This window comes from Macadamia integrifolia, chromosome 5, assembly GCF_013358625.1.
Source record: "Macadamia integrifolia cultivar HAES 741 chromosome 5, SCU_Mint_v3, whole genome shotgun sequence".
NCBI classification, from domain to species: domain Eukaryota; kingdom Viridiplantae; phylum Streptophyta; class Magnoliopsida; order Proteales; family Proteaceae; genus Macadamia; species Macadamia integrifolia.
Window position 1 is genome coordinate 4901884 of NC_056561.1, and position 26783 is coordinate 4928666.

A 26783-nucleotide genomic window follows, 5' to 3' on the forward strand; every position below is an offset into this window, starting at 1 on the left:
AGAAAAGACAAAAGTGGACGAACTGATAATACTGATAACTAATACAGATCGACCGTATTGGGCAGAAATCTGACCAATCGCCAATCGGCATCAATACATGATGATAGGATGAGTAGACCATAGGAAAGACCGCAGATAATTTTTAACAAATATTCTTTATAAAAAAATAAAAAAATCAACATCATCATCTCCTAGCATTTTTTTTTTCTTTTTGGATCTTGAAAATCTTGGGGTAAGGAGAGAAATTTCAGTTTCGTGAATAAGATATAAACGAACGGTTTGGGGTTGGGTGTTTGGAGTTAGGGAACGAGGCAATGGGGGAGGGCGGGTGCTGTCCGTCGATGGAGCTGTTCCGCTCGGAGTCGATGCAACTGGTGCAGCTGATCATCCCCATCGAATCCGCCCACCTGACCATTTCAAACCTTGGCGATCTCGGCCTCATTCAATTCAAAGATGTAATCCTTATTCTGTTTATTATGTTGTTTCTGACCTGTTACTCTTTGATTTTGATTCAATAAAATCCTTGATTGCTTTTGCAGTATAAAATTCATATAGTTTTTTGTGCCGGGAATCTGAACTTTAGTTGTTTATCCGAATAGATAACTCCCAAGCGATCGGATCCAGCGGGTTAAAAAAAGAAAAAAGAAAAAAAAAAAGAGCCTCAATTGATTATGGGGTAGCTCTAAATTCTTGCCTGCTCCTTAATTAAGCGAATTTGACGATTGGGATATTGGAATATGCTCTTGATCGACATCCCTGCTTATATGAGCTTCGACATTGTGGTTTATTTACTCAGTAGTTTTATGTGCTGAACATTTCGGTGTAATAGATTAACGTAGTTCAGTATCCTTCGAAAAATAGTTCAATTCTTCCAAGACTGCTGAACATGTAACTATTGATTTGTTGTTGTAGTTCAGGACTTCAGCAGTGGTTCTCGGTTTAGTGATCTTTAGAAGTCAGTGCGGTGCAGTGTTTGATAACCCTAATGGTTGCAATTTGCAACAGATGATACAGTTCAACTCAACCTAGCAGGGCTTGGCTATGCGAATGCCATTTGACAATCCCACCTAATTTGCAGCCCCTTGCTTATGTTTAATACTAATTAGCAGCAGATGATGATCTTACCATATTGTTATCAGTATGCATGCATACAATTGAATTCCTCACCCAACACCCACCCCTTCCCCACAACCCCCCACCCAAAAAAAAAAAAAAAGGAAAGAAAAAAAGAAGTCATTGGATTGCGACCCATTAACTTGCCATACCTGCTGCTGGTGGTACAAAAGAGTCAATAATTTATCTCTGTGAACTCTTAGAGGATAGAAGACTTAAGGAACAAAAGAGGGCTTCCATGGTTTTACCAATGAAGATTCCAATTTTTCATGCTGGTTCATAGAGTTTTTATTTTTATCTTATTTGTTTAATTCTCTGAAAGCATCAACTGATTACAAAGGGCATCAACCTGGGTCAAGATATTCTTTAGCTGGTTGAGTGATCCACCCAATGCTTTGTCTCAAGTTATGTTCCAGTTGGCCACTGAGCATCTCGGTTGGTTGAGGGGGTGGCTGACTTGGCAATAATCCTGCGTGTTTAAGGGATGGGCAGGTGAACATTTTGAGGCAAGAGCAGAAACAAGGAAAGAGAATCTATCGTGATGTGTGCCTTGAAATGTGGCACAAAAGTTTGATAGCTCCTATGGTTGGGAACATACTTTTTGAGTCAATCAGACCAGGCTTTTTTATTTTTTATTTTTGAGAAAAAAAATATTAATGGGTAATCGGACCTGGCTTTTCTCGAGTCTGACCCCCCGTTCTTTGAATACTTATGTTTGTACTGCATAACTTTGATTTCTTATGAATGTTACATTTCTATTAGTCACTTTAACACATCTAACGCCCCATCTCTTTCAGCTAAATGCAGAAAAAAGCCCTTTCCAGCGGACATATGCTACTCAGGTACCTTTATGCTCTTCTTCTTTATTTTGTTAATATTGCCCATCCGTATCATCATGAAATTGTACTCTACCTATTTAGTCTGTAGGGTTGTGCCAGCGGAAATACTATACATTCGCTACGTTCTGTCGAAGTAAGTTGAATCAATTACCTTATTTATTCAGGTTTCACAAGTCAGTAGTTGCACTGATGCAAGAAATGAAATTTGTAGTGCTCAAATCCCTTTTAATTATGAGAATCAAGAGGGGTAACAGAATAATTTGGAGCTTATTTATCTGAAGGAGAGTATGATGCAATTCTGTTGCGAGCACATCAAAATTTTATCTAGAAGTGCTGACTGTTTTTTCTGAAAAAGAAGTGCTTGATAAATTTGTGAATTTAGCTGATTTCAAGTTGACGTTAAAACTAGAATTGCTGTAAAGAGGTTGTTTTGAGATATTTTAGACTATGAAGTTCTGTTCCAGTATCCTCTGTTGGAAATGAATGTAATGGATTCTCTTTCATTGCTAGATATGGTTACTCAAGTATTTTCAGTTCCATATAGGCTTTTTTGGGATGTAGTTCTGTACCATACAATTGATCATTGAGCTATAATTCATTGCAAAGAAATTTTAGTGCACAATGTTCATTAAAAAGAATTTCATGACGTAATGATATTGACTAGCACATCAACAGCGTAACAAAGGATAATGACACATTTACTTTTTTACCTTTTAAATAATGTGGTTTTCTTTTTTTTCTTTTTCTGATACAACCTCTATTCAAGAATGGGGGTAAAAACTGCACGAGTGTCTTGCTTATCAATAGAAATGATATGACCCATGCTGAGGTGGATACTTCAAACTGAATAAAGATATGTGCTTCATATTTCTTTGTATATGTTGCAAAAATCATGTGGTCAATAATATATGTATGCAAGTTTATATTATTTTTCTATGCAGATTAAGAGATGTGGTGAAATGGCACGTAAGCTACGTTTCTTTAGAGAACAGATGTCGAAGGCTGGGTTATTATTACCTTCAACCACTCCTATGACACAAGTTGATATTGATCTGGATGACTTGGAGGTATTGTCTCTGTTAACTTCTACTTGTTCTTCTAGATATTTTACATATTTTAATCCTCTCTCCTTTTTTTATTTTTATTGCTAATATTTCTAGGTTAAACTTGGAGAACTTGAAGCTGAGTTGATGGAGATTAACGCAAACAGTGAAAAGTTGCAACGCACTTATAATGAACTTCTAGAATATAAGCTAGTGCTGCAGAAGGTAGTAATTATTTTTGCTGGTGTCATTTGGAAATTATCTCTATCAATTATTCCTCTAATTTTTTGCTCCTGTTGAACCTTCAGGCTGGAGAGTTCTTTTACACAGCTCAGAGTAGTGCTGCTGCTCAGCAGAGAGAAATTGATGCTCATCAATTTGATGAAGGATCCATTGACAGTCCTTTATTATTAGAGCAAGTAAAATTCGCTGTCTGCCATTTCATTTTATCAATGATAATTGCTTTCTGCAATTTCATTTTGTTAATGACAGAGTGATCCTGTTTTTCTCCAGAAATAAAATTTATGTATTGGTGGATGTCTAGGAAATTTCAGCAGATCCTTCAAAGCAACTGAAACTGGGTTTCATCAGTGGCCTTATACCTAGAGAAAAGTCCATGGCATTTGAAAGGATTCTATTTCGTGCTACCAGGGGCAATGTGTTTCTGAAGCAAGCTGCGGTTGAATATTCTGTAACTGATCCTGTCTCTGGGGAGAAGGTAATAGCAAGAAATCCCTTAATTGTATATTTACTTAAATATATATGGAGCTGTGTTCTTTCCATTTTTCCTTACAGCTTAGAACTATACATCAATCCTGTGATTGAATCAGGGTCCATCACATGGTTGTGGGATGGCACTGATAGTGGATAGTTTATTAAATTCTTGATGGCTAAGGTTTTCACTCTTGTTGGATTCAACCTTGAGACTTCTCACTCTCTATCCCTTCTTTAGACAACCAACCAAGGCATGGCACTGTTCATTGTTAATTTTTTGCTTTTTTATTGGAATCACAAGAAATACTTATTTATAGGAAAAAATTTCCCATGACATTACGGTACTATTTCTTCCTCACATGGGATTTGGTTTGCATTGCAGATTCGTCCCCACACTGGCATCATGGGGAATCCTCTCTCTTATTTATATATCAAAAAGTAGCAAAAAATTTACAACCACAGAAAAAAAGGGAGAAAAAATGAGATGCATATGAAATGCTGAATTCAGAAAAACATAGTCCACTGGGTACGTGTGAGCTCCTGGTAGCTATTCTTTAATGCCCCATAACTTAATTCACTCCACAAAACCCAACATAGAGGAAAAGGAATAAGGATCCATACGTCAATATCAACACTGCTTTTGGGGCATGGTTTGAAATTTCGGTTTCGAGAAGCCTCGAAACGAAGTAGGTGTTGACTCAACAGGGATACCAGATTGCAACTGTAATTTTGACTGAAATGATTGACACATTTTGGAAAAATTTAGAGATTTTGCTCCTATTTTCTTGAGAACTTCAAAACTATTTGTAAACCGACGTGGACAACTGGGCTACAAAATTTGAGGACCTACGGAATCTCCACGTGGTGGAAAATTGGGCCTTCAATAGAGGTTTCTCATGATGGCTGTCCAACTGATGACAAAAATTGTGCTTAAACGATCTGATATTTGTCAAAAAAATAAAATAAAAATCAATCTAATATTATCCTACCAACACATTTTATGCCGAAATTGCATTCCAAGTATGCACTCCCGACACTGCATAGGTTAGTCAGTATCCTATAATTGCAATTTCTCCCTAGTATTTTTTGTCGTGTCCACCAGTGTTATGTTGGAAAATGTGGACACGGCTAGACATTTCTTTGGATGCTCGTAGATTTTTAGCATATAATCTGTTTGTACAGTTTGCTTTTTGTGCTGGAGGGTGCTAACAGATGTTTATATTTGCTGGCTTCCTCCGTATTCCTTGAATTTTGATTTTCTAATGGATAGCAACTTTGCTCACTGCTGTGGCATGTAGTGCAAATGTGCAATTGCATTTACTATTCTTGCTAGGGTGTCCCTCATACTATAAATTTTGCTTTAGACCCATGCAAAGTAAACTCCACTTTATAACTTTGTCAATAAGCCGAAAAGTTTCATGTTTCTTCGCGTTGTGGGAGTTCGTTTTTTGTGTTTTAACCAAGAAAACTCAGTGTTCTGCTCTGTACTATGTTCTCACTTAATATCACTCTACAGGTTGAGAAAAATGCATTTGTGGTCTTCTATTCTGGTGAAAAGGCAAAGACCAAAATTCTCAAGATATGTGAAGCTTTTGGAGCGAATCGTTACCCATTTACTGAAGACTTACGGAAGCAAGCTCAGATGATCACTGAGGTATGCATTGCACTTCATTCGCAGTTTCTTTGTTCTCATCCCTGTGATGGGGCTGAAGAGTTCCTAGTGTTAGAAGTCTCTTCCATGTTCCATTTTACTGTATCATGATATTATTTTGTTGATTATTGGGCTATCGTTACCAACTATTCTTTCTCAAGGATCCTGACAAAGTAGCGTTATTCATTCATTCTGTAATTCAAATATTTTTAGTATGTTATTTTGCTTGCAGCTAATGGCTTGACTGTTTCACATTGTGCATACTGCATGAACTAATGCCAACAAATGGTCTGCACTTCAGCTTGGATTTAGTATTGTGCCTCAGGGATGTGCCCTACCTGTCATCAGGCACTTATTTTTGGTCAGGCCTGAACATTTATGCAACTGGATTCTGTCTCAAGGCATAACATACATTTTACTGTACTACAGTATTGTTATCGTTATCTTTAGTATATGATTTGCTTGCAAACTTGTTAATACATACTAGTCTTGGTTTCTTTACCAAATATGCTTGTTTGGTCAGGTGCATTCCTTGCCTGGTTCTTCAGGCAGTTGGAGGCCTTGTTGCCCTATTTTGTGCTTCTTGCCCTTATAAACTCTGAATGTACATTTTCTTAGATATAATTGTATTGTGAATTTTTTATTTATCTATGTACTTAGCAGTCATCTGCAGGAGATTAATTATTGGTTGCACTGGGAACTTTACGAGATAGTCTGAATAAGTGACAATTTCAATCTTTTAGGTCTCTGAGAAAATTGCAGAGATGAAGGCCACTATCGATGTTGGGCTACTACACCGAGAGAATCTCTTAAAGACCATCAGCTATCAATTTGAGCAGTGGGACTTTTTGGTTAGTTCAACTAATTTTATGAAATATGCTTTTGGGCCCTGAAAACCTATGCATTGACATTTATTTTGGGAGGGGGTTTCTTTTTGGTTGTGCGGAGGATGTTTGAAAGTTCCACAGGGAAAAAAAAAGGGTGAAAATTTGCACTTTATTTTTTTCATATGGGAATAAAGCATTTTGAGGCACCAATGCTTTTCTATTTTCCTACCTAACCCCCAACTCCCCCCAAAACCCAAAAAAAAAAAAAAAATTGAAGACAATTTTGATTGGATTTTAGAAAGTTAACTTTGTTTCAATATTCCTTCACTTGCTTTACTTCCTTAATTTTCTTTTCATTTTCTGCCACCCTCAAGGCAACAAATGTAGCCTTCATGTCCTTCGTGTTGGAACTGGTTATTTACCACATTGCAATTTATGTATGATATTTGTTGAGGAAATTGTGACTAATTATCTAAATTTGTCTTTGAAATTGTAAAGGTGAGGAAGGAGAAATCTATTTATCACACTTTAAACATGCTCAACATTGATGTGACGAAGAAGTGTCTTGTGGCAGAAGGATGGAGCCCCGTTTTTGCAACAAAACAGGTATCCTTTTTCTCTCCGTGCGTGTGTATATATGTATGGGAAGCGGATCGACACACTACCGTTGTGTAAGAGGGTTCTTACATTCTAGCACTTCTTGACCATTGGATGGAGGAAAAATGTCTAAACCGTTCAATTCTTCACCGTATTTGATGTAGATAAGTCACTTGGGCTTATTTTATTGCAAATAAGCCTTGGGTTGTGTTATGTATGTGTTGGACCTTTGATCCCATGTGTTTTCTTTGAAATGAGCCACTTTAATGAGCCTAAATTATGGGTAGAAGGTAGGAAAACAAGATTTAATTTATTAGTTTAATTAGTTGCTATTTAATTCAATAAAGGCCCATTAGGCCATTAGTTGGTTGTAAAGTCCTATATAGACTATTAGTTAGTTAGTCCTACTTTGTTGGAGTCATAAAATCAAGTTCTAGTCCTATTTTGAATTCCTAGTTGTAGACTTGTAGTAGGAGTGTCTAGTCCTCTTTGGAAACTAACTCCTAGTCTTAGTATGATTGTAAACTTTCCTTCTATAAATAGAGAGACATATGTATAATTATTGGACAGATTTGAATGAATGAATTATTGAGTGATTACTCTTTAGGTAAAAAAACTGTTATTGAGAGGTGAGATGCCTAAACCTTTGAGGGGTGTGATACCCAAAACCTGAGGGGTGAGATACCCATTTCTTTATTCTCTTTCACCCTTTTCAACCCTCCATTGATTCTTCTTTTTCTATTTTTATTTTCTGTTTATTGTTATTAGAAGTTCAGACCTGTTAAAGCACACAAAATTAGAAATAGCAGCCAAAGAGTTATTGTTCTTGAAGCCAATCGACCCTCATTGCTGCCCAAGTTTGAAATCTGATCTGCAGATCCTTTGGAGGACTGTTCTATACTCTAAGAAGGTCAATCGATCCTCTTTTGAAGGTTATCTGAAGAAGACAAGTTGCTGTTCCTGCAGAATTCTTCACATTCTTTCTCCTAGGTCTGAAAATCAAGAAAGCGCATAACTCCATAACCAGCTGTCAGAAGCCCTTCATATTTGGGGGTTTTTGTACCCTCCCTAGGGACTGTCTACACCGAAAAGTGCAGCTCAATTGGACTCCCACAGACCTGGCCGCAACTTTCTCTCTCCAGCTCTATAGAAGGTCTTTCTTTCTCCTATCGGGTTGGGTTTTGGGTTGGTTTTGCTCCTATATGGGTATTGTATCCTTGGGGGTTTATTTGATGACCTTATTTCTTTGTTTCCTGCTCCTATTTGTATTGTTTGGGGTTATAAACTCTGGAGTAGTTTCTTGTAATCTACTCCTGCATTAGTATCTCTCCACTGTGTAGCACCATATCTCCCCCTTTTCCCCTGAGCATCGCTGCCACCTCACCTCCTCCCTCACTCTCTAACCCCACCCCCTCTGGCTCTCTCACTCCCTTCTGCTCTCCCTCTCCGTTGGGTTGGCCTAGGAGCAGAAAACGGCGTCATTGCAAGTGTTGACATCATCTTCATCATTGGTATTGCTATAACAGCCACCCTTGCTGCACCTCTCTTTTTTATAAAGGCACTCGCTGCACCTCGCCATTGCAGATTGGAAGAAATGCAATTCATTCCACTGAGGGTTGTTCGGAACTTACTTGTGGAAGCAGAAAAGATAAGATAGAGTGAGTGAAATTTGTTCTGAAAAAGAAAGCCTTCCCAAATTTTACAAGGTGTTGGTACGGGAACTTCAGTGATTGAGTGGAAGTAGGACCAGTACAAACTTGGACAATGGGATCAAATTTAAAAATGAAAACTAGTTCCAAATTCCAATAGCTGAAACAAATAAAATCAAAATTCTTCACTGAAAATCAGATCACAAGCTTCTCTTAAAAGAAGAAAACCAGCAAGTTCAGCCGTTGTGAAAAGAGCTGTGAGAACTAACAATCGTCCACGAGCTGCAAATGATGGTTTAATACTTCCCGTCTTAACTAGGAATCACCACAACCTAATGTAGGACTAGATTGGACACCCAATTAGACCCAAATATGCAGGAACTTTTAGACTAAAGAACAACCAAACCAGTCTAAAATAGGTAGCAGAAAATCCGACTTGAAAACAGTCCAGAATTACTATCGGTCTCTAGAACAGTAACACAGAGAACCAATAGTATAGCAGCAGCCCTTAGAATTATACCAGGGATAAAATAAGACCATTAACAGATTTGAATAACAGAATACACAGTCTGCAGTCCAGGAATCAGCAGCAACACTAACAGAAATATCGGCTTCAGGAAATAGCAGTTTCAGTCCACTAGAAGACAAAAAAAAGGAGATTTTGAATATCTCTTCAATGACTTGAAATTAGAAACTAATTAAGGACTTCAAAATAGAAACTAAATAACTAATTAGTAACCCCATCAGCAGCCTAAATCGTGGGCTGACTTGGACCAGATCTGGGTCGACCCAGTCAGCCACTTGGGTCGACCTTGGTCTTGGTTCTCCTTGTGTAAATCCTTGTCGGTACTGCATCAGCTCTCCCCGGCTTGAAAACATTCGACTCCGACGAATGGGCAAGGGACATGTAGGGTTTATACAAGTCGGGATCAAGCCTCTTGAAATCATTAGCATGAATCCAAGTACAATCACTACGGGGACGGCCTTTCCACTTGACAAGAAAAGTGTGATAACCGGTGCCACGGCGGGGGGTTTTGTAATTATCATCCAAGACGTCTTCAATAATTTCAGAAGTAGGTGGCTTCAGTTGGGGCAACCTCAGCATTTGCTCCATTCTCCATCATCCGAGTGATGCCCAACATAAAGGTGAAGATCAGCCACATTAAACACGTTGCTTATGGTCATGTCATCAGGCAGCTCAAGCACATAAGCATTAGGTCCTATACGTTTCAGCACCTTGTAGGGACCCATCTTCGTGGATGTAACTTGGTATTAACACCTGTCTGAAACCGTTCAAGATTTACTCGAATCATCACCATGTCCCCAGGTTTGAACTCCACATGACGCCGATGACGATCAACAGAAGCCTTATACACCTCATTGTTCAAGGCAATATGTCGTCGGACGTTGGCATGCACCTCAGTGATATGACGCAAGAACTCATCAGCTTCAATACTAACTCGAGCCTGGGGTGGAAGTGACATAAGGTCAATAGGCCACTTAGGTTGAACTCCAAGCAAGATCTCAAAGGGGGTACGACCTGTTGTCCTATTCACTGAGTTGTTGTAGGAAAATTCTGTAATGTCAAGAATAGAAGGCCATGTCTTCTCATAGTCTCGAACCAAACACCTCAACAAGTTTCCCAAGCTACGGTTCACCACCTTCGTCTGTTTGTCTGTCTGTGGATGAAATGCAGTTGAAAAGTTCAACTTTGTATTTGTCTTCAACCACAATGTCTTCCAAAAATAACTCATGAACTTAACATCACGGTCAGACACAATACTAGTTGGCAGCCCATGTAGTCGTACTACTTCTTTAAAGAAGAGCTTTGCAACCTGATAAGCATCAGAAGTCTTACGATAAGGTATAAAATGAGCCATCTTAGAGAAATGATCCACAACCACCATAATGGAATCATATTGTTCTTTAGTAGGAGGTAGTCCAAGAACAAAATCCATGCTAATATCAAGCCACGGTGCATGAGGAACAGGTAGTGGAGAGTATAAACCTGTGTTTCTGTTTTCCCCCTTTTGCCAACTGACATACACGGCATCTCTTGATCATATGATCGACATCCTTTGCTATGTATGGCCAATAATATTGATCAGTCACCTGTGCAAGAGTCTTATCTTTCCCAAAATGTCCTCCTAATCCTCCTCCATGTAACTCTCGTATGATGTAATGACATAGGGAAGAGTTTGGGATACAAAGCCGTGTGCCAAAAAACAAGTACCCATCATGAATAGAGTATTTTAGGTGCTACCCACCCTGTTGTAACTTCATAAAAACAGTGTTGAAATCAGAATCAGATGCGTACTCACCTCGTATCTGAACTATGCTAATAACATGTGCTGAAAATGTATTAAGTGTGAGCACTTTCTGGCTAAGTGCATCAGTCACTGTATTCTCTTTTCCCACCTTGTACTTCATAGCCAATGCAAACTCTTGCAAATAGGCTACCCATTTGGCATGTCTATGGCTAATCGACTTCTGTGAGTGAAGGTGTTTCAAGGCCTCATGATCAGTGTACAAAATGAATTCCTTACCAATGAGATAGTGTCTCTAATGGCGTAGCACTTGGGTGACTGCATACAACTCCAGATCATATGTCGAATAGCGCTTCTTGGCCTCATTCAATTTCTCGCTATAGAAAGCGATTGGGTGTCCTCCTTGCATTATCACTCCTCCTAGCCCAATATGTGAAGCATCTGTAGCTACCTCAAATACTCTGTCAAAATCTGGTAGGCGTAGGATGGGTGCCTCTGTCATCTTCCTCTTCACAAGAGCGAAGGCTTTGGTCACTGTAGCTGTCCATTCAAACTTCCCTTTACTTGACTTCATACATTCAGTGATGGGTGCCATAACTGCATTGAAATTCCGAATAAATCTCCTGTAGAAGGAAGCCAAGCTATGGAAGCTTCGGACTTCTGTTAGTGTCTTAGGTGTGGGCCAATCAGTGATGCTCTTGATCTTCTTTGGATCAGCTTCAACCCCCCTTGATGACACTATAAATCCAAGGAATACAACCTTAGGCAGCATGAAGGAACACTTCTTGAGATTAATGTATAACTTCTCAGCACGGAGTACTCTCAAGACTTGCCTCAAGTGACCCATATGTTCTTTTTGGTTCTTACTGTATATTAAAATGTCATCAAAATAAACAACCAAAAAGCGACCAATGAAGGGACGAAGGACCTGCGTCATAACCCTTATAAAGGTACTAGGTGCATTCGTCAGACCGAAAGGCATGACTTTCCACTCATATAAGCCATCCTTGGTCTTAAAGGCGGTCTTCCACTAATCCCCAGAACGGATGCGAATCTGATGATAGCCACTCCTCAGATCTAACTTGGAAAAGACCTTTGCCCCAGACAGCATATCCAACATATCATCGAGTCGTGGTATAGGAAACCTATACTTGACTATTATCTTGTTGATAGCACGGCTGTCCACACATATAAGCCAAGAACCATCCTTCTTTGGCGTGAGTAAAGTTGGTACTGCACAAGGACTTAAGCTCTCATTAATGAAGCCCTTCTGTAGTAACCCATCCACTTGCCGTTTTAGCTCGGCATGCTCAGTAGGACTAAGTTTGTAAGTAGGAAGGTTGGGTAAGACCGAATCAGGTACCAAGTCAATAGCATGCTCTATGTCTCTTATGGGAGGCAACTCATCTGGAAGATCATCAGGAACTAGGTCGGAAAAATCAGATAGGAGCTCTCTGATAGGTGCACTATGTGTTACCTCAGGTTGGGGAGTGATTTTCCTAGTAACAAGAGCCATAACCATTCCAGTCTCATGACTTGTGCGTAAGAACTGTTTGCGGGGAATAGCTAGCAACTCCTTTGTGGGCATAGCTACTACCTTCTCATTGTCAATGTCCTTCTGATTTGACCTTGGGGATCTCTTTCGCCGTATTTCAGCCGGCACATTTACCGGATAGAAAGTTGTAGGAACACCCTTCTACATGAAAGTACACAAATTCTTCTTCCCTCCAACCATGGCATCATTATCATACATCCAGGGACGACCAAGCAATACATCTATGAGTTTCATTGGGTTCACATCACACAAAACTTTCTCTTCATATCGGTAAAGTTTCAAAGGAACTGAGCACCTTTTATTCACCTCTAAAATATTACCATTCAGCAAGGATACCTTATAAGGCTGAGGATGTGGGTCAGCTTTCAAGGTTGCTTTCTTCACAAAGGCTTTAGAAACAACATTGACACAACTGCCACTATCAATAATAATCTGACAAGTATGCTCACCTGACTTCATACGGCTGTAGAATATGCAGTTACGTCGCCAATCCTCTCCTTTGGTTTTAGTCACCAATATGCGAGTAACAATATTTATTCCCTGAGTATCATCCTCATTAGTGTCTTCCATAACATAGTTATATCCACCACCATCATCATCATCATCATCTAAAGGATAGGGGTAAAGAGCTGACTCATCCTCCTCATTGGAGTCTTCAACCTCAGCCACTGCATTAATCCTCTGCTTATGCGGACAAGACTTAGCCAAATGTCCTAACTCTTGGCAATAGAAACACTGTACCTTATTACTACCTGTCATGGGTGCCTTTCCTTTATGATCAGCTCGTGGAGAAAAAGTGGACTTTGGAGGTGCTGAGCTACTAGGTTTAGTGGCTGAAAAATTCTTATTTACCTCCCCATCTTGGAAACCAAACTTTCTAACTGATTGTGTTAGAAGCTCCTCTGCTCGTAGGGCCTTGTCAAAACAATCCCTCACTGAGTGCACATCAACAACTCTGATACCCCTGTTGATTTCAGCTCGCAATCCCAGTCGAAACCGAGATAACAGTTGCCTTTCATTCTCCCTTATGCTTGTACGAGAATAAAGTGTGTTAAACTTGTTCGTGTACTCGGCAACAGTCATAGACCCTTGACGAAGAGAGTTCAGCTAGTCTTGTATGTGAGCTTTAAGTTGTGTGGCAAGTATTTATCTAATAGCTCAAGCTTCATCTCCTCCCAACTAGTAGATTCTCTACCACGGTCTTCTAACTCTAGCTCATAGGTCCTCCACCAATCACGAGCAGCCCCAACTAGCTTTGCAAGAGCTAGTTTCATCTTCCGTTCCTCAGGTAATTCATAATAGTCAAAATAGTCGTCCAGTGCCACTACCCAATCATAGAACAATTGGGGGTCATGTCTCTCATCAAACTCCTTCAGATCGAGCTTGACCTTCTGTGAATCTCCAGAGTACCTCTGTTGCACGGGACTTTCAGTCTCAAAATATCCTCTTACATGCTCTTCAAAAGTAGGTCGTGTTACCGGGACTCTCTGTGGTGCTCTCAGATTAGGGTTTGCTCTCCTGTTAGTCAACTGAGCAACTACATTAAATGGGGTTTCCACTTCGGGTGTTGTACGTGAATCGCCTGTAGGTTGTTGTGGTGGGGTCTTTTCATTCAACAACCTGGCATCCAATTCAGCCTTCAATTCAGTCCGTAAGGCTTGCTGTTCAGCCTTCATCTCAGTCCTCATAGTCTGTAGCACTTCCATAGGAGAAGCTTGGGGTGGGGGTGTTGTTCTCAGCCATGCTCTGATACCACTTAATGTAGGACTAGATTGGACACCCAACTAGACCCAAATCTGCAGGAACTTTTAGACTAAACAACAACCAAACCAGTCTCAAATAGGTAGTAGAAAATCCAACTTGAAACACAGTCCAGAATTACTATCGGTCTCTAGAATAGTAGCACAAAGAACCAATAGTATAGCAGCAGCCCTTAGAATTATACCAGGGATAAAATAAGACCATTAACAGATTTGAATAACAGAATACACAATCTGCAATCCAGGAATCAGCAGCAACACTAACAGAAATATCGGCTTCAGGAAATAGCAGTTTCAGTCCACTAGAAGACAAAAAAAAGGAGATTTTGAATATCTCTTCAATGACTTGAAATTAGAAACTAATTTAGGACTTCAAAATAGAAACTAAATAACTAATTAGTAACCCCATCAGCGGCCTAAATCGTGGGCTGACTTGGACCAGATCTGGGTCGACCCAGTCAGCCACTTGGGTCGACCTTGGTCTTGGTTCTCCTTGTGTAAACTGCATCACAACCCAAATGGCAACTTTAGATGCAGGGGCTTGGCAGCAGTGGTGGGTGATACACCTTACCCACAAAGTATTGAGAAATTCAGACAAACTAACCAGACGCAGTCACTGATTCCGACTTGAGGTGGTAGCTTCACGGAACTCCTTTGTAGCCGTGAATCTCCCTACACTTACAACATAGGGAGCTTCCCAGCAACAAGTGGCCTTTATTTAAGTGATAGGGGGGTAGCCTTACACCTTTTTCTCGTGCACATCGTCGAGGTCTCCGCAAGTAACCCAACTAAGAAGAGATCCCATTGCAGACTGAGTAACATTTCCAACGCCATATATGATCACTCCACCATCGTTTCCCTCCTTACCACATTAACTTCACGATCTCTGCTTCTAGTAGTCACCGTAGGTCTGATTAGAGGACTGGATTAGGGGGGGAAGGAATGAGGGGGCATGAGGGTGTTTTGGGGTGGTGAGGTAGAGCGAGATGAGGGTGCGGGATGCTAGGGGGTTTGGCGGCTAGTAGGGATGATTGAGCGGAGGGGGGGGCGGGGGTAGGGAGATGAGGGGCAGAGTGCAGGGGGTGGGTGCCAGACTTGTAGAGCAGGGGCGGGGAGGGTCGGGGGTTGGGGTAGGTGCTTGGAGAGGGAAAAGGAGAGGGGCCAGCTGGAGCTGGCAAGGGAGGGGGACTTGTGGTCCAGTGGCAGTGGATCATGGGTGATCCATTGACGGTGGGAACGAACAGCTAAGATGCATTCTATTCTATCCAGTGGTCATTATGTTGCTAGTGTATAAGATTCCATTATATCCTGCTATTGAATTTTTTACCTGGAAGGTTTTCTGCCATGCCTCCTGTTTTTCTTCCTTGCTGACTAATGATTTGATAGTCTGACCATTGAATAAATGAGGTGTTCTCTGGATAGGCTACCTGCTTATCTCAACCATATAGCCCGCATATTTAGGGCTTTCCTTCTTGGTTTCTCAATGTTTCCTGTTGAGCTCAGCTCCTTTGGTTTATTAAAGCACCAAAATGACATGTGGATGTCAGATTGGGCACCATAATAACACATGGAAAATTTTACCTATGACTGGATAATGTTGTGGACATCTGTCCACCATGTTTCTGCACTGACCAAACTTGCACGTGGCAGTTATAAGTGGTGACTGGTATGGCAAGAAACCTTCTGTGTAGTGTTAGGTGGCCATCCTCCTCTATTTTTTACATTCCTCCTTTTGATGCTATGGACTTTTGGCTCAAAATTTTGTTGATCCTTCTCATGCCAGCTATAAATGCTATATTTCATGTGGGGGTTCTCACTTCTCACTGAACAAGTGTAGGCCTGATTTTTGCAGATTCAGGATGCGTTGCACCGGGCCGCATTGGAGAGCAACTCACAAGTTGGTGCAATACTTCAGGTTTTGCAGACAAAGGAATCACCACCTACATATTTTCGGACAAACAAATTCACTTCTGTTTTTCAATCAATTGTTGATGCATATGGGTGAGTTTTTCTGAGATAAGTTCGCTGAATCAATACTCTTGAAATTTAAAAGGAATCAAACTTACTGTATGTAATATTGTTCCATTGGCTATTGACCATGTCTGATGATTATTCCTTGTCTTGGAAGTATGATATGAATTCTGCTTGAAGAGGATGTTATATGGATTTTAGTATCATAGAGTGTATTGGTTTTATTGCTCATATGGTATCTCTTCTCATGTTCTGCAAATGCAGTTTTAAAGTTGCTGAGAAATTAGGAACAGTAATCAAATAAATGAGAATATTAAGAATTAGAAAAGATTAAAAGAAGAAGAAAACAAATATATCCTTGAAGTGGCAAAAAGTGTTGCATTCAAAGAAATTTTGTTGTAGGATCAGAACTGGCATCAAGTTTATAGGTTTCTTCATTAATTTTGGAAGTGAAAAATTGCAAAACCTTTTAATAGGGTTCCCCCATGCATCTGGGGCCTTTTCATACTAAAAAATTCACTCCTAGGATTTTGTAATCTTAGACCAACAAAAGAGTTTGCAGTTAAATGCCCAAAGGAGACAAATAAATGACAGAAAAAAAGAAGCCCAAAGATGTGATAGAACTGATGAAACTTAAATCTTTTGAAAAAGCTATGGCCCAAACAGTATAGTATCCCGACAGACTGAATATTTAGAAATTTAATAATTTAAAATAGAAAACTGGACGACTAGTTTATTCCACCCTCTCATATTTGTCCCTCTTGATGGAATGTGTATGTTGGGTTCCCAAGTGGGACCTCGTCATCACAAATGGTGTTAGGATTGATTGAAGAGAGGAGAAGGTAAGAGGTGAGAAGAGAAGAAGAGGAGATGAGGGCAAGAGAAGAGAGGAGAAGAAGAGAGAAGGATATGTGCAACCAAATGTGGCAGAGAAAAGATTCCTCTCCCCCGTTTGATTTACTAGCATGATGTAAGAAATTATACACACCTCCCTGTTAAACGGTAAAAGAGTAAAATTACAACATAAGACGACAAGATACTAAGGTAGTGCCCAAACCCCTTATTACATAAACTCAAAACAATGAGTGGTTTGATTAACTAATTTTTTTTTTTGGTGAATAATAAATTCTTTTCCAAGCAGAAGAAGGGGGGAGAATATACAAGCTCTAAGGGAAAAAATAAACCAATAACAAGCAAAATTGGGCAACATGCCCTTAAAGGGGGGGGGGGAGACTGCATAATGGACGAGGAGAGACCCCAAGAAACAATAATGAACCTATTCCTTGGGGAATCCCTTACATGTTTTTGGGGAAGCATGTGGAGCTTATAACTAACATCAAAGTAAATGTCATTCCAAATCTTGTTGAAAGAGCGGGAGTTAGAAGTTCATCTTTGAAGATTCCGTTCCATCTTGATGTGATTAATGGCGGTACAAAAGGTGAGTTTCCAGCAGTGTCATAAATAGAAGATCCATAAGTCATACGAACCCAAATCCACTTCCTATGAAGCGGAAGGATTCTTCTCCTACAAGGCCAACAAGTGAAAGGGAATTTTTTCCAAACTGTGGAAGAGAAGGGGTAGTAGGAAAAAAGATGATATGGGTCTTCCATTCCATTCCAGTAGAGACAACAGGAGGGAGGCATGGATATGCCAGTAAAGGAGGAAGGATTGGGTAGGGAGGTAGTTGGAGAGGGCTCTCCAGGCAATTAAACTATGATGGGGGATGTGGCTTTTGAACCAAACAATCTTCCGCCAGGGGGCAAGAGGATTGTGAGAACAAACAAAATCCCAAGCTGAGGAGTTGAAGATGCCAGAAGGCGAGGGGGACCAACCGACCAAATGACTTGTCTCATCTACCACTATGACCAGGAGGGAGAGGGGGGAAGGGAGGACCAGATATCCAAGAGGGAGGGGGACCAATCCTCATTGAAAATGGAGGAGACAATAGCATCTCTACTCAAACCTATGGAGTAGACAGATGGCCCCCACAGTAGAGGGAACTCCAGAAGCGTGCCAGTTGTCAAGCCAGAGAGAAGTGGAAAAGATGGTCCAATCCCGATTAACTATTTTTATTTTTTCCCTTTTCGGTTCTGTTATACTCCCTTGCATCTTGCAAAGACGGTCCTTCGCGTTTTATTGGCAATTCTGAATTCTTTGTCTATCCCACCAATTAAGTATGTTATTAAGTCTACTTTTTTTGTGCTCTTGCATTGATTAGCACGGTTATTTCTCAACTTGAAAAGAGTCTAGATAAAAAATGGGAGGGCCATGATGAAAAAATGACTGTATTTAATGCTTTAAAAAAGGGTGCACGTAGTGCACGAGGCTTCCGCCATTGTGGGGTCTGGGGAGGGTCAAATGTGGAGAGGCTGTTTCCTGACTCGAACCCTTGATCACTTGGTCACAATGGGGCAACCTTACAATTGCATCATGGTCCAAGGTATTTAATGCATTAACTACTTCTGAAACTTGGGAACGTTTCAAAGGGGCATACACTATGTGATGCAGTAGCATTATCATGGCTGGACCAGCATGACCCTCTTTCGAACCCAGCCAGGCTTTTTATTTAATAAAGGTTGGTAGGGGATTTAAATATTTCTTAGGGTTGTTTTGTAATTGCATTTTTTTATATTGGAGAGATAGCTACGTAGGAGTTGTTTCAAGTTTCCTAGTTTGTTTAGTTTCGTTCTTTGAGTTAACTTCGGTTTTATAGCCTCTATATGTAAGCAGTTGATAGAGATTGAATAAAGTCGAATATTGAGTTGAAACTGAGATCTGTTACACATGATGCGAGTGTGTTGTGCTGCTGCCCTTTTTCCTCTCTCTTCTTTCTTGGATCGGATCTGACATTCTTCCCTCAAGTGAGTTCCTCCCTTTTCCTATGCTCCTTCCTGTTTCTTTTCTTCTTCCTTCTATTATCTTCCCCCTGTTTGAGTTTTGAATTTAAATCAACTATACTCTGTTCTCGGCAACCATTCAGTCGATTACGACTTAGGATTGAGTCTTCTCATTCTTTCTTCTTTCTTCTTTCTCTCTAATATTCCAGAACTTAGTTTGTCTGTCAAGGGCGACTCAACCCCTTGATTACCATCCCCTAAAACTCTCCCTGTAGTGGTCCAGTAACCTGGAACCAGACCTTGTATTCCCTCTTCCACTAGGTTCAGTTTCAGACCTTAAGTCCTCCTATTCACTTACTGTTTGGAGTGCTCAATAGTTGCACTCAAGAGGAATTTAAGTTGGCAATCGTACCCTGCTATTTAAGGGTAATCAGAACTTGGATGAGGGAGTTCTCTCATTTCATTTGAGTGCTGGTTATCATAACCCATTGCTGTAACACAAGGTAGAAGAAGGCCTCTTCTTATTTTGTTACTAAAGACAACTTTTTTTATTTTCCAAATACCCCTCCAAATTCTGAATTCTTTATGTTTTGCCCCCACTATTAATACATGAGTCCAGAGTAGCATATTTCTTCAATTCTAATTACGTTTCAGTCCCAGGGTATGTTTACCTCTCAAAAGGGGGTCCTAAATTATTCTAGACATTACAAAATTGCCATCACCTTTAATTTTTTATCCTTTTAGCACCTGGGTGGGTCATAAGGACCTATAATCTGGGTTTCTGAACCCTGAGTTTTGTCATTATGAGATGGAAGGAGTTACATGTTACCAATTGATTCTTGCTAATTATGTTTGTGAGATATCAAGTAGATTGTATTAGAGAGATGACCAGAACAAAAACCTGTTTTATTCCACATGGTAAGGATCAATCGTCCATGTTTTGTTTACAACTTTGGAAGGGAACTTTCTTTTCCTTTTTTAAGTGGCATTTGTTAATGCTAGGAATTGCTCCTTTTGTCTAGATGTGACAGATACAATGAAGTGCTATGAATGCCATCCAAATAAAAACAACAATATATGGCTAGTTAAACTTTATTTCTGGGTTCGCAGTATGAATGTCTATGCTTCCATTCGTTTCACCTGGAGTGGAACTCTGTATAAGGGAAATGCAGTATGCCAGTATGTACAGCCTATTTGTATCTTCTAGACTGCAATCAAGCATACTTTTTGTGAACATCACAGGGTTGATACATAGAGCTAATTTAGGAGTAGCTCTGATGCATGATAAATTGCGAGAATGTAGTTTGAGGTAGCATGGACATGTGAAACGGAGGCCTTTGAATGCTCCAGAACGGAGGGGTGGTTTGATTCAGGAAGGAGGTAAAAGAGTCAATGGGTAGGCTTAAAATGACTCTAGGAGAAGTGGTGAGGATGACATGCATAGATTAGGACTTGTAAGTTGTAACAAGTATGGTTTTGAATAGAGCTTATTGGAGAAAAGGATCCATGTAGCCCCGAGGCCCCCGACCCCATTTAGTTGGTTAAGGCTGAGTTGAATTGAGTTTATATATAAAAATAAGATATTTTTTTGTGGTTTGGATATCTTGCTTCTTTATTTACTATGGAATTTTGTTAAAGAAAGGGATCTTTGACTGGATTATTTACCCTATGGTTTCTTGTCCTTGCAGGGTGGTAAAATATCAAGAAGCAAATCCTGGTTTATTTACTATTATCACATTCCCGTTTCTGTTTGCAGTCATGTTTGGTGATTGGGGCCATGGTATATGCTTGTTCATTGCATCATTGTTCTTTATATCCAGAGAAAAGAAATATTCTGGTCAGGTAATCATCATATAACTCCTTGTTAGTTGACTCTAAACCCTGTGATTGGGGGGTTGTCATTTCTGGCTATGTGCAAAATATCATATTTGATTGTATCTTTTTCTGATTTCGTTAATTGTGGCCCACATTATGGCTGTATGATGTTGTAGACCCTCTGTCTATGTATCCTAGTCCTGCTAAGCCTTCTGCTTTGAAGGACCTTGGCGAAATGCTTCCGTTATCTGATAACATCACTTGTTTCTTTAGTTTACATGCTACAAATTCTGTAGTCTGACATTGTTTAGGTTGCAGTAATAACTAGCTGAAACTTGGCTGTCATTCTTACGAGGATAAATTACTCTTACGGTCTTTGATAAAATAATAGTTTCTTATTTTGTAAAAAACTATGATTAAGGTACTTGGGGGTGATTGTGTTCGAAAATTTGACGTAAAATATGAATATACCAAAATTCTCCTCTCGCCATCTCTCTCTCTCATTGCTGCCCCTTTCTGTGAAAGCCCAAAACTTATTTAGGTGGCTACAACAGGCAACCACATTAAGGTAGATTTGGAATGACTATGAGATATGGCACCTGTGACGATATTCCAAACCTGTAAACCAGCACATGTAAGAGAAAGAGGAGAAAGAAGAAGAAGAAAGAAGACAAGACAATATGATTGAGGAAGGAAAGAGAGAGAGCTAGGAATCACAACAGAATTTTGAATGTGTATCGTGGTCTAGCCCCATCACTTATGTCATATTCAAGTAGTTGATTCTCAGTAGGAAACCTAACAAATGTCTTAAGTCTAATTACAGTGAAAGTAAATAACTGAAAGTAAGTAAACATGTAAAAGCAAACTGCAACTACAACATAACCCAACGACCTCAACAGGGACACTCCCCTTCACGGTAATCCTTAACAGCACTTATTTTGACCCAAAAGGAAAGTGAAAATCTTCCCTGTGAATGCACCCCAACCCCTTCCCTCCCTCCCTCTCCAACCCCGCACCGTCCAAATTCCAATCTCCCCCCTCTGCCTAGGACATGTAACAATTAAAGTCGTCATCCAACTTGGAATATAAACCTTTTGCACTTATCCAGCACATCACCATATACATTTGATTTTAACTTAATGCTTTGGGAAGGCCACCATGCCACTCCTAATGTTAATTTATCAACCATTTTCCAGTCATGGGATGCGACCATTCATAAGAAACCTTTTCTTGCTAACTAAGTTATTCAGCTATGCTTGATCGGCAGCCACTCCGCAGTTGCCCTTTGAAAGGCCGGCGTCCCTCTGCCTTGGCTACCTCCTCCGTAGGTCAGCTGCCTGCTTGGTCGTGGCCCTCCGCAAGGCCAGAACCCCTCCGCCGTGGCTGCCTCTTTTCCGGAGGTGCTCCTTCTTGTTGGCGGCTAGGATCTGTAATGTTGAGATTTGATTTTCAGGGTTTGTGGTTGAAGTGGTTCCCTTCCCGGTTTTGAATGGTTTGCCCTTCTCTTCTGTTTGGGATTCCTGGCCGGGTTTGAGTCCCTTTTGGGTTTGTTCCTTGGGCTTACTTGCTCTGAAATGGGTATGGTTTTAGCCATTGTCTTTAAAGTGAACATGGGCTGTTTCATGCGACGAGCTTGTTCTTGCTGTAGCCTATTTGGGCAATTGATGTATAGCCCTCATGGCCTTGCTCCCCACTTCTTGGGGCTTTTAATATACCTTTTTAATTCAACCAGGAAAAAAGTTATTCACCATCCCACACACACAAATGGTCACTTGAGAACTCCATATCAAGATTGTCGGGCATAGGTACGATTCCCTTGAGGGTGAAGAAGAGGGATAATCCTCAAGTCTCATGTCCCATATCCATAATCTTATATCTTCATTTGGACTGATCTTTACATTACCCAGGCAACCTAGTACCATTAGGCTAGCCAATACATTTAGAGGAGGGAATCCAGATTACATAATCTAATCCAAGAGTGAAAGGGGGGAGAGGAAAGGGAGCAGGGGGGGTAGGGGAGAGAGGGGTCAAGAGATAATGCTCTCTGCACACTTTTGCCAGAGCTACTAGTGACTGGATTGCTATCCCATCCAATACTGCATTTTCCAATTGTTGCATCAGTTTGCTTGTTTTTTCACTGAATCTCAATGTCCATTTACCAAATTGAACTTTGTTCATGACTTCAATGCAATTGCTTTTGCTTGTAACCATGTCCTAATAAAAATTCTTTGAAATTTAAGTTCTTAGTGTTACATGATCAGTTTTATGCAAAGTCTGGATCTTGGCCACCTTCTATTTCTCCATCCATGTTCTGCACAGTTGAGTTGTTTGGTGTTCTTCCTATTCATTGTGTAATATTTACCTTTGTCCCAGCTTTTTGCCTTGAGCTTTTTCCGGTTCTGTGTTTAGCATGAACTTATCATGCCTTCTCTACCCTTTTTGATAATAACAGAAGCTTGGAGACATAACAGAAATGATCTTTGGCGGTCGGTATTGTATTATGCTGATGGCATTGTTCTCAATTTACACGGGTTTGATCTATAATGAATTCTTCTCAGTATCATTTGAGCTTTTTGGCAAATCTGCCTATGCATGCCGTGATACTTCCTGCGGGTATCGTTGAAATGTTAAATACGCTAACCTCTTCTTGTTCTATGATTTGACCATTTTAGTTGTTCTTTATTGTTTTCAGTTCTTGAACTCTTTGATGCAGGGATGCTACAACAATTGGCTTGATTAAAGTGGGTCCCACTTATGCATTTGGTGTAGATCCTGAATGGCATGGTTCCCGCAGTGAATTGCCATTCCTTAACTCTTTGAAGATGAAGATGTCAATCCTTATTGGTGTAACCCAGATGAATCTTGGAATCATGTTGAGTTATTTTAATGCCAAATTCTTTGGAAATGGCCTGAATATCTGGTAAGCTTAGATTCCCATCTAATATAGTTATTTTGCATGTATTGGTTGCCAGCAAACAAACACCTTCTGATGGGAATTACCAGTAGTCTGGTACAATTCTGTGATGATGGTCTACTGATGTCACAACCATCATAATGACATTCAAATGCCTTGAAGTGAGGTTTAATCTTCATTTTATCATAATGAAATTCACATTCAATATTGGGTATGCATGTTTGATGAATTAGTGCTCATTCTTTCGTCTTCATGTTTTTGCATCTGGTTTATTTTATTACCATGACATGACTATCTGTTGATTTCAATTGGTTGTAATCATATTATAACTTGTGCACCATTCCAGGTTCCAATTTATTCCCCAGGTGATATTTTTAAACAGTGTGTTTGGCTACCTTTCTCTCCTCATAATTATGAAGTGGTGTACTGGTTCACAAGCTGATTTGTACCACATTATGATATATATGTTCCTGAGTCCAACAGATGATCTGGGTGAAAACCAGCTTTTTGTTGGGCAGAAAACTGTTCAGGTATAGTCTGTTCTTTTGTCCATTTTATAGTGTCTTCCTTCAATTCTAAAACAAATTATTCTCTTCCATTTCCAGCTCACATTACTATTGCTGGCCCTAGTTGCTGTTCCATGGATGCTATTGCCAAAGCCCTTTCTGTTGAAGAAACAACACCAAGAAGTAAGCTCATACCTCTTGTTGGTTGATATTCCATACAGAACGGTCCTTTTTTTCCCAGGTATCCTTTTACACTAATACCACCTGAATTTTAATTTTCTTCAGAGGCATCAAGGTCAATCCTACATGATACTTGACAGAACAGATGATTCTTTAGAAGTGGAAGCGCATCATGATTCCCATGGACATGAGGAATTTGAGTTCAGTGAAGTTTTTGTGCACCAACTTATTCATACCATAGAGTTTGTCCTTGGATCAGTCTCAAATACGGCTTCATATCTCCGGTTGTGGGCCCTCAGGTAGGCTACTAATAGCTTGAAATCATCTAATATGGTGTGTTGAGCTGCATGAGGTATGCATAATTGTAGCTCATCCACATGTACAGATCCACTCAGATATACATGCATGTGTATGATACTATGGCGTAGAGTATTTCAGATCTGGCATACTTTTTAAAGTTGTCTATTAAGAAAAATATCAGGACTCCCACATGATGTTCCGGTGTGCGAGATTAACTCAATATAATTCCCAATGGATGGGTCCGATATACAAAATTAACTTGACCAGAAATGGGCTTAAGCAAATGATTTCTATGGTCCAAGAAAGCTGAAGAACTTCAAGAAACTTAAGAAGGTAATGCATAGGGAAGATTTTTAAAAATCATGATCTAACTATTGTTTGATCATGCTGATTGTTTGTGAATGAGATCTTTTGAGGTGGGACCTATCATGACAATGAGTCCTCTAAACATGGGTGACATAAAATTTTTTTTGGGGATGTAGAACATGTGCTGTAACTTTTGAATCTGGTAGTACATCAGTGAATATCCAAGGCATCCTTGTAGGAGGATAAAAGGATGGGTAACAAGCTTCACTCTTTGTCTTATGCCAATCATTAACCACTGGTTCCATACCCGAGCATGCAATGGGATGGGGAAGGGAGAGGTTATGCTATTAGCAATGCCATTGGTGCTAGGTTAGACCTGTTAGGAAAGAACATACATTTTGCATGGTTGAAGCCTTGAAGGGTATTGTCTACCATGTTCATTTAACAGTAGATTTGGCAAGAATGTAAGTGAGATTTGAAGGCGAAATTTGTCCTAATGTGTTTTCAGTCTTCTAGTTAAGAGGTGGGTATTGTAATCTGGTAAACTGCACACGATGGATGTCCTGAGTATCTCTCCCTTGACTGTCCATAGATTTTTTGTCATTGCTCATTGGCGCAAGCCAAAAAGAAAGTCATCAAAGCAACCTGTAGTTCAGATGGTTAATTTCATGCAGGTGGATTTAAGTTGCTAGATGAGATGCATTCGTTTGTTGATCCTGATTCCAGTATATTTGTAATTTTATATCACATAATGTATAGGTTTTTGTTTTCATCTAACCCCACTACATTTGTAATTTGTAATCTTATAATGTTTCTTTTTCATGTGAGTGTTCATACATTTTGGTTTGCGAAGACTGATTATGCAATTGTGTGATCTGCTTGGTTTTAGTCTTGCACATTCAGAGCTGTCAAGTGTCTTCTACGAGAAAGTTCTACTTCTTGCTTGGGGGTAAGTTACTGCCATGAGTTCAACTGTAGGTTTTTTATTGTTTCTTTTGAACCTGTTACAGCATTGAGCCCTGGGAAAGAAAATTGCTTGAGATTTGGTAATAAATAAATGGAATTAGCCTGGCAGGTCTAGGGAGTATCTCTTGACCGGTGCAATATCTGCCACGTTAGAATTTTGTAAACAGGTCGACTCCAAGGTCCCCTGTTTACATGTCAAATTTCAGCCAAAATGGAGTAGGCCAAGTGGCAAAATAAAGCTTTCAAAGTCCAGTGAAAAAAATAATTATTTTTTCTGAAAAGAAATGAGCAGCTAAAAATGAAAGGGAATCTGAGTTTGAAATTTTTGGCTAATCTAAGATCATTTTCTAGATATCCATCAAAATCGTCATGTTACTCTTCCATGTGGCAAAACTTGGTGCTGGATTAGAATTACCTCAAGTCATGCTATTATTATTTTTTTTTTCCAAATGAAAAAATAATTCTAATTTTTCTGTGCACCTAATGCAGGTTCAACAACATTATAATCTTGATTATTGGCATCATGGTTTTTATTTTTGCGACAGTCGGTGTGTTGCTAGTGATGGAAACACTCAGTGCATTCTTACATGCCTTGCGTCTTCACTGGGTGGAGTTCATGAGCAAGTTCTACGAGGGAGATGGGTGCAAGTTCAATCCCTTCGCCTTTGCATTGCTTAGTGAAGAGGATGAGTAGACCATTGCTTGAAGCTAAATGAATCTTTTGAAACAATTGAGATATTGAATGTGCCAACCTTGATATGAGTCATCAATTCTTTCATTTAGAAAAGATTTGTTGAAGCCAGTCAATATGTTCCACCCTCCAAACTTATGATCTCCATCTGCTGAAAAATAAAGTCTCCCAACTGCAGTCTGTGTATGTGGTGGGTTGGTTTTCATCAGGATTTGTATTAATGTTATTCATTTATGTTGGGGATCCTACTTCTGGATGGAGGAAATACTGGGTCTTGTGATA

General features: G+C 39.8%; 1 protein-coding gene across 1 annotated transcript; it reads left to right on the plus strand.

Annotated features, from left to right (window-relative positions):
• Window positions 1-200: 200 nt before the first annotated feature.
• Window positions 201-26783, plus strand: LOC122077788 (V-type proton ATPase subunit a2-like). The gene is made up of 18 exons (XM_042643660.1): window positions 201-455; window positions 1911-1955; window positions 2894-3019; window positions 3113-3220; window positions 3304-3414; window positions 3540-3713; window positions 5226-5363; window positions 6104-6211; window positions 6686-6793; window positions 15868-16016; window positions 20512-20665; window positions 23091-23251; window positions 23352-23558; window positions 23899-24082; window positions 24158-24241; window positions 24344-24537; window positions 25734-25793; window positions 26300-26783. Exons 1-18 carry the CDS (start codon window positions 315-317, stop codon window positions 26502-26504), a joined length of 2457 nt encoding a protein of 818 aa, XP_042499594.1. The 5' UTR covers window positions 201-314; the 3' UTR covers window positions 26505-26783.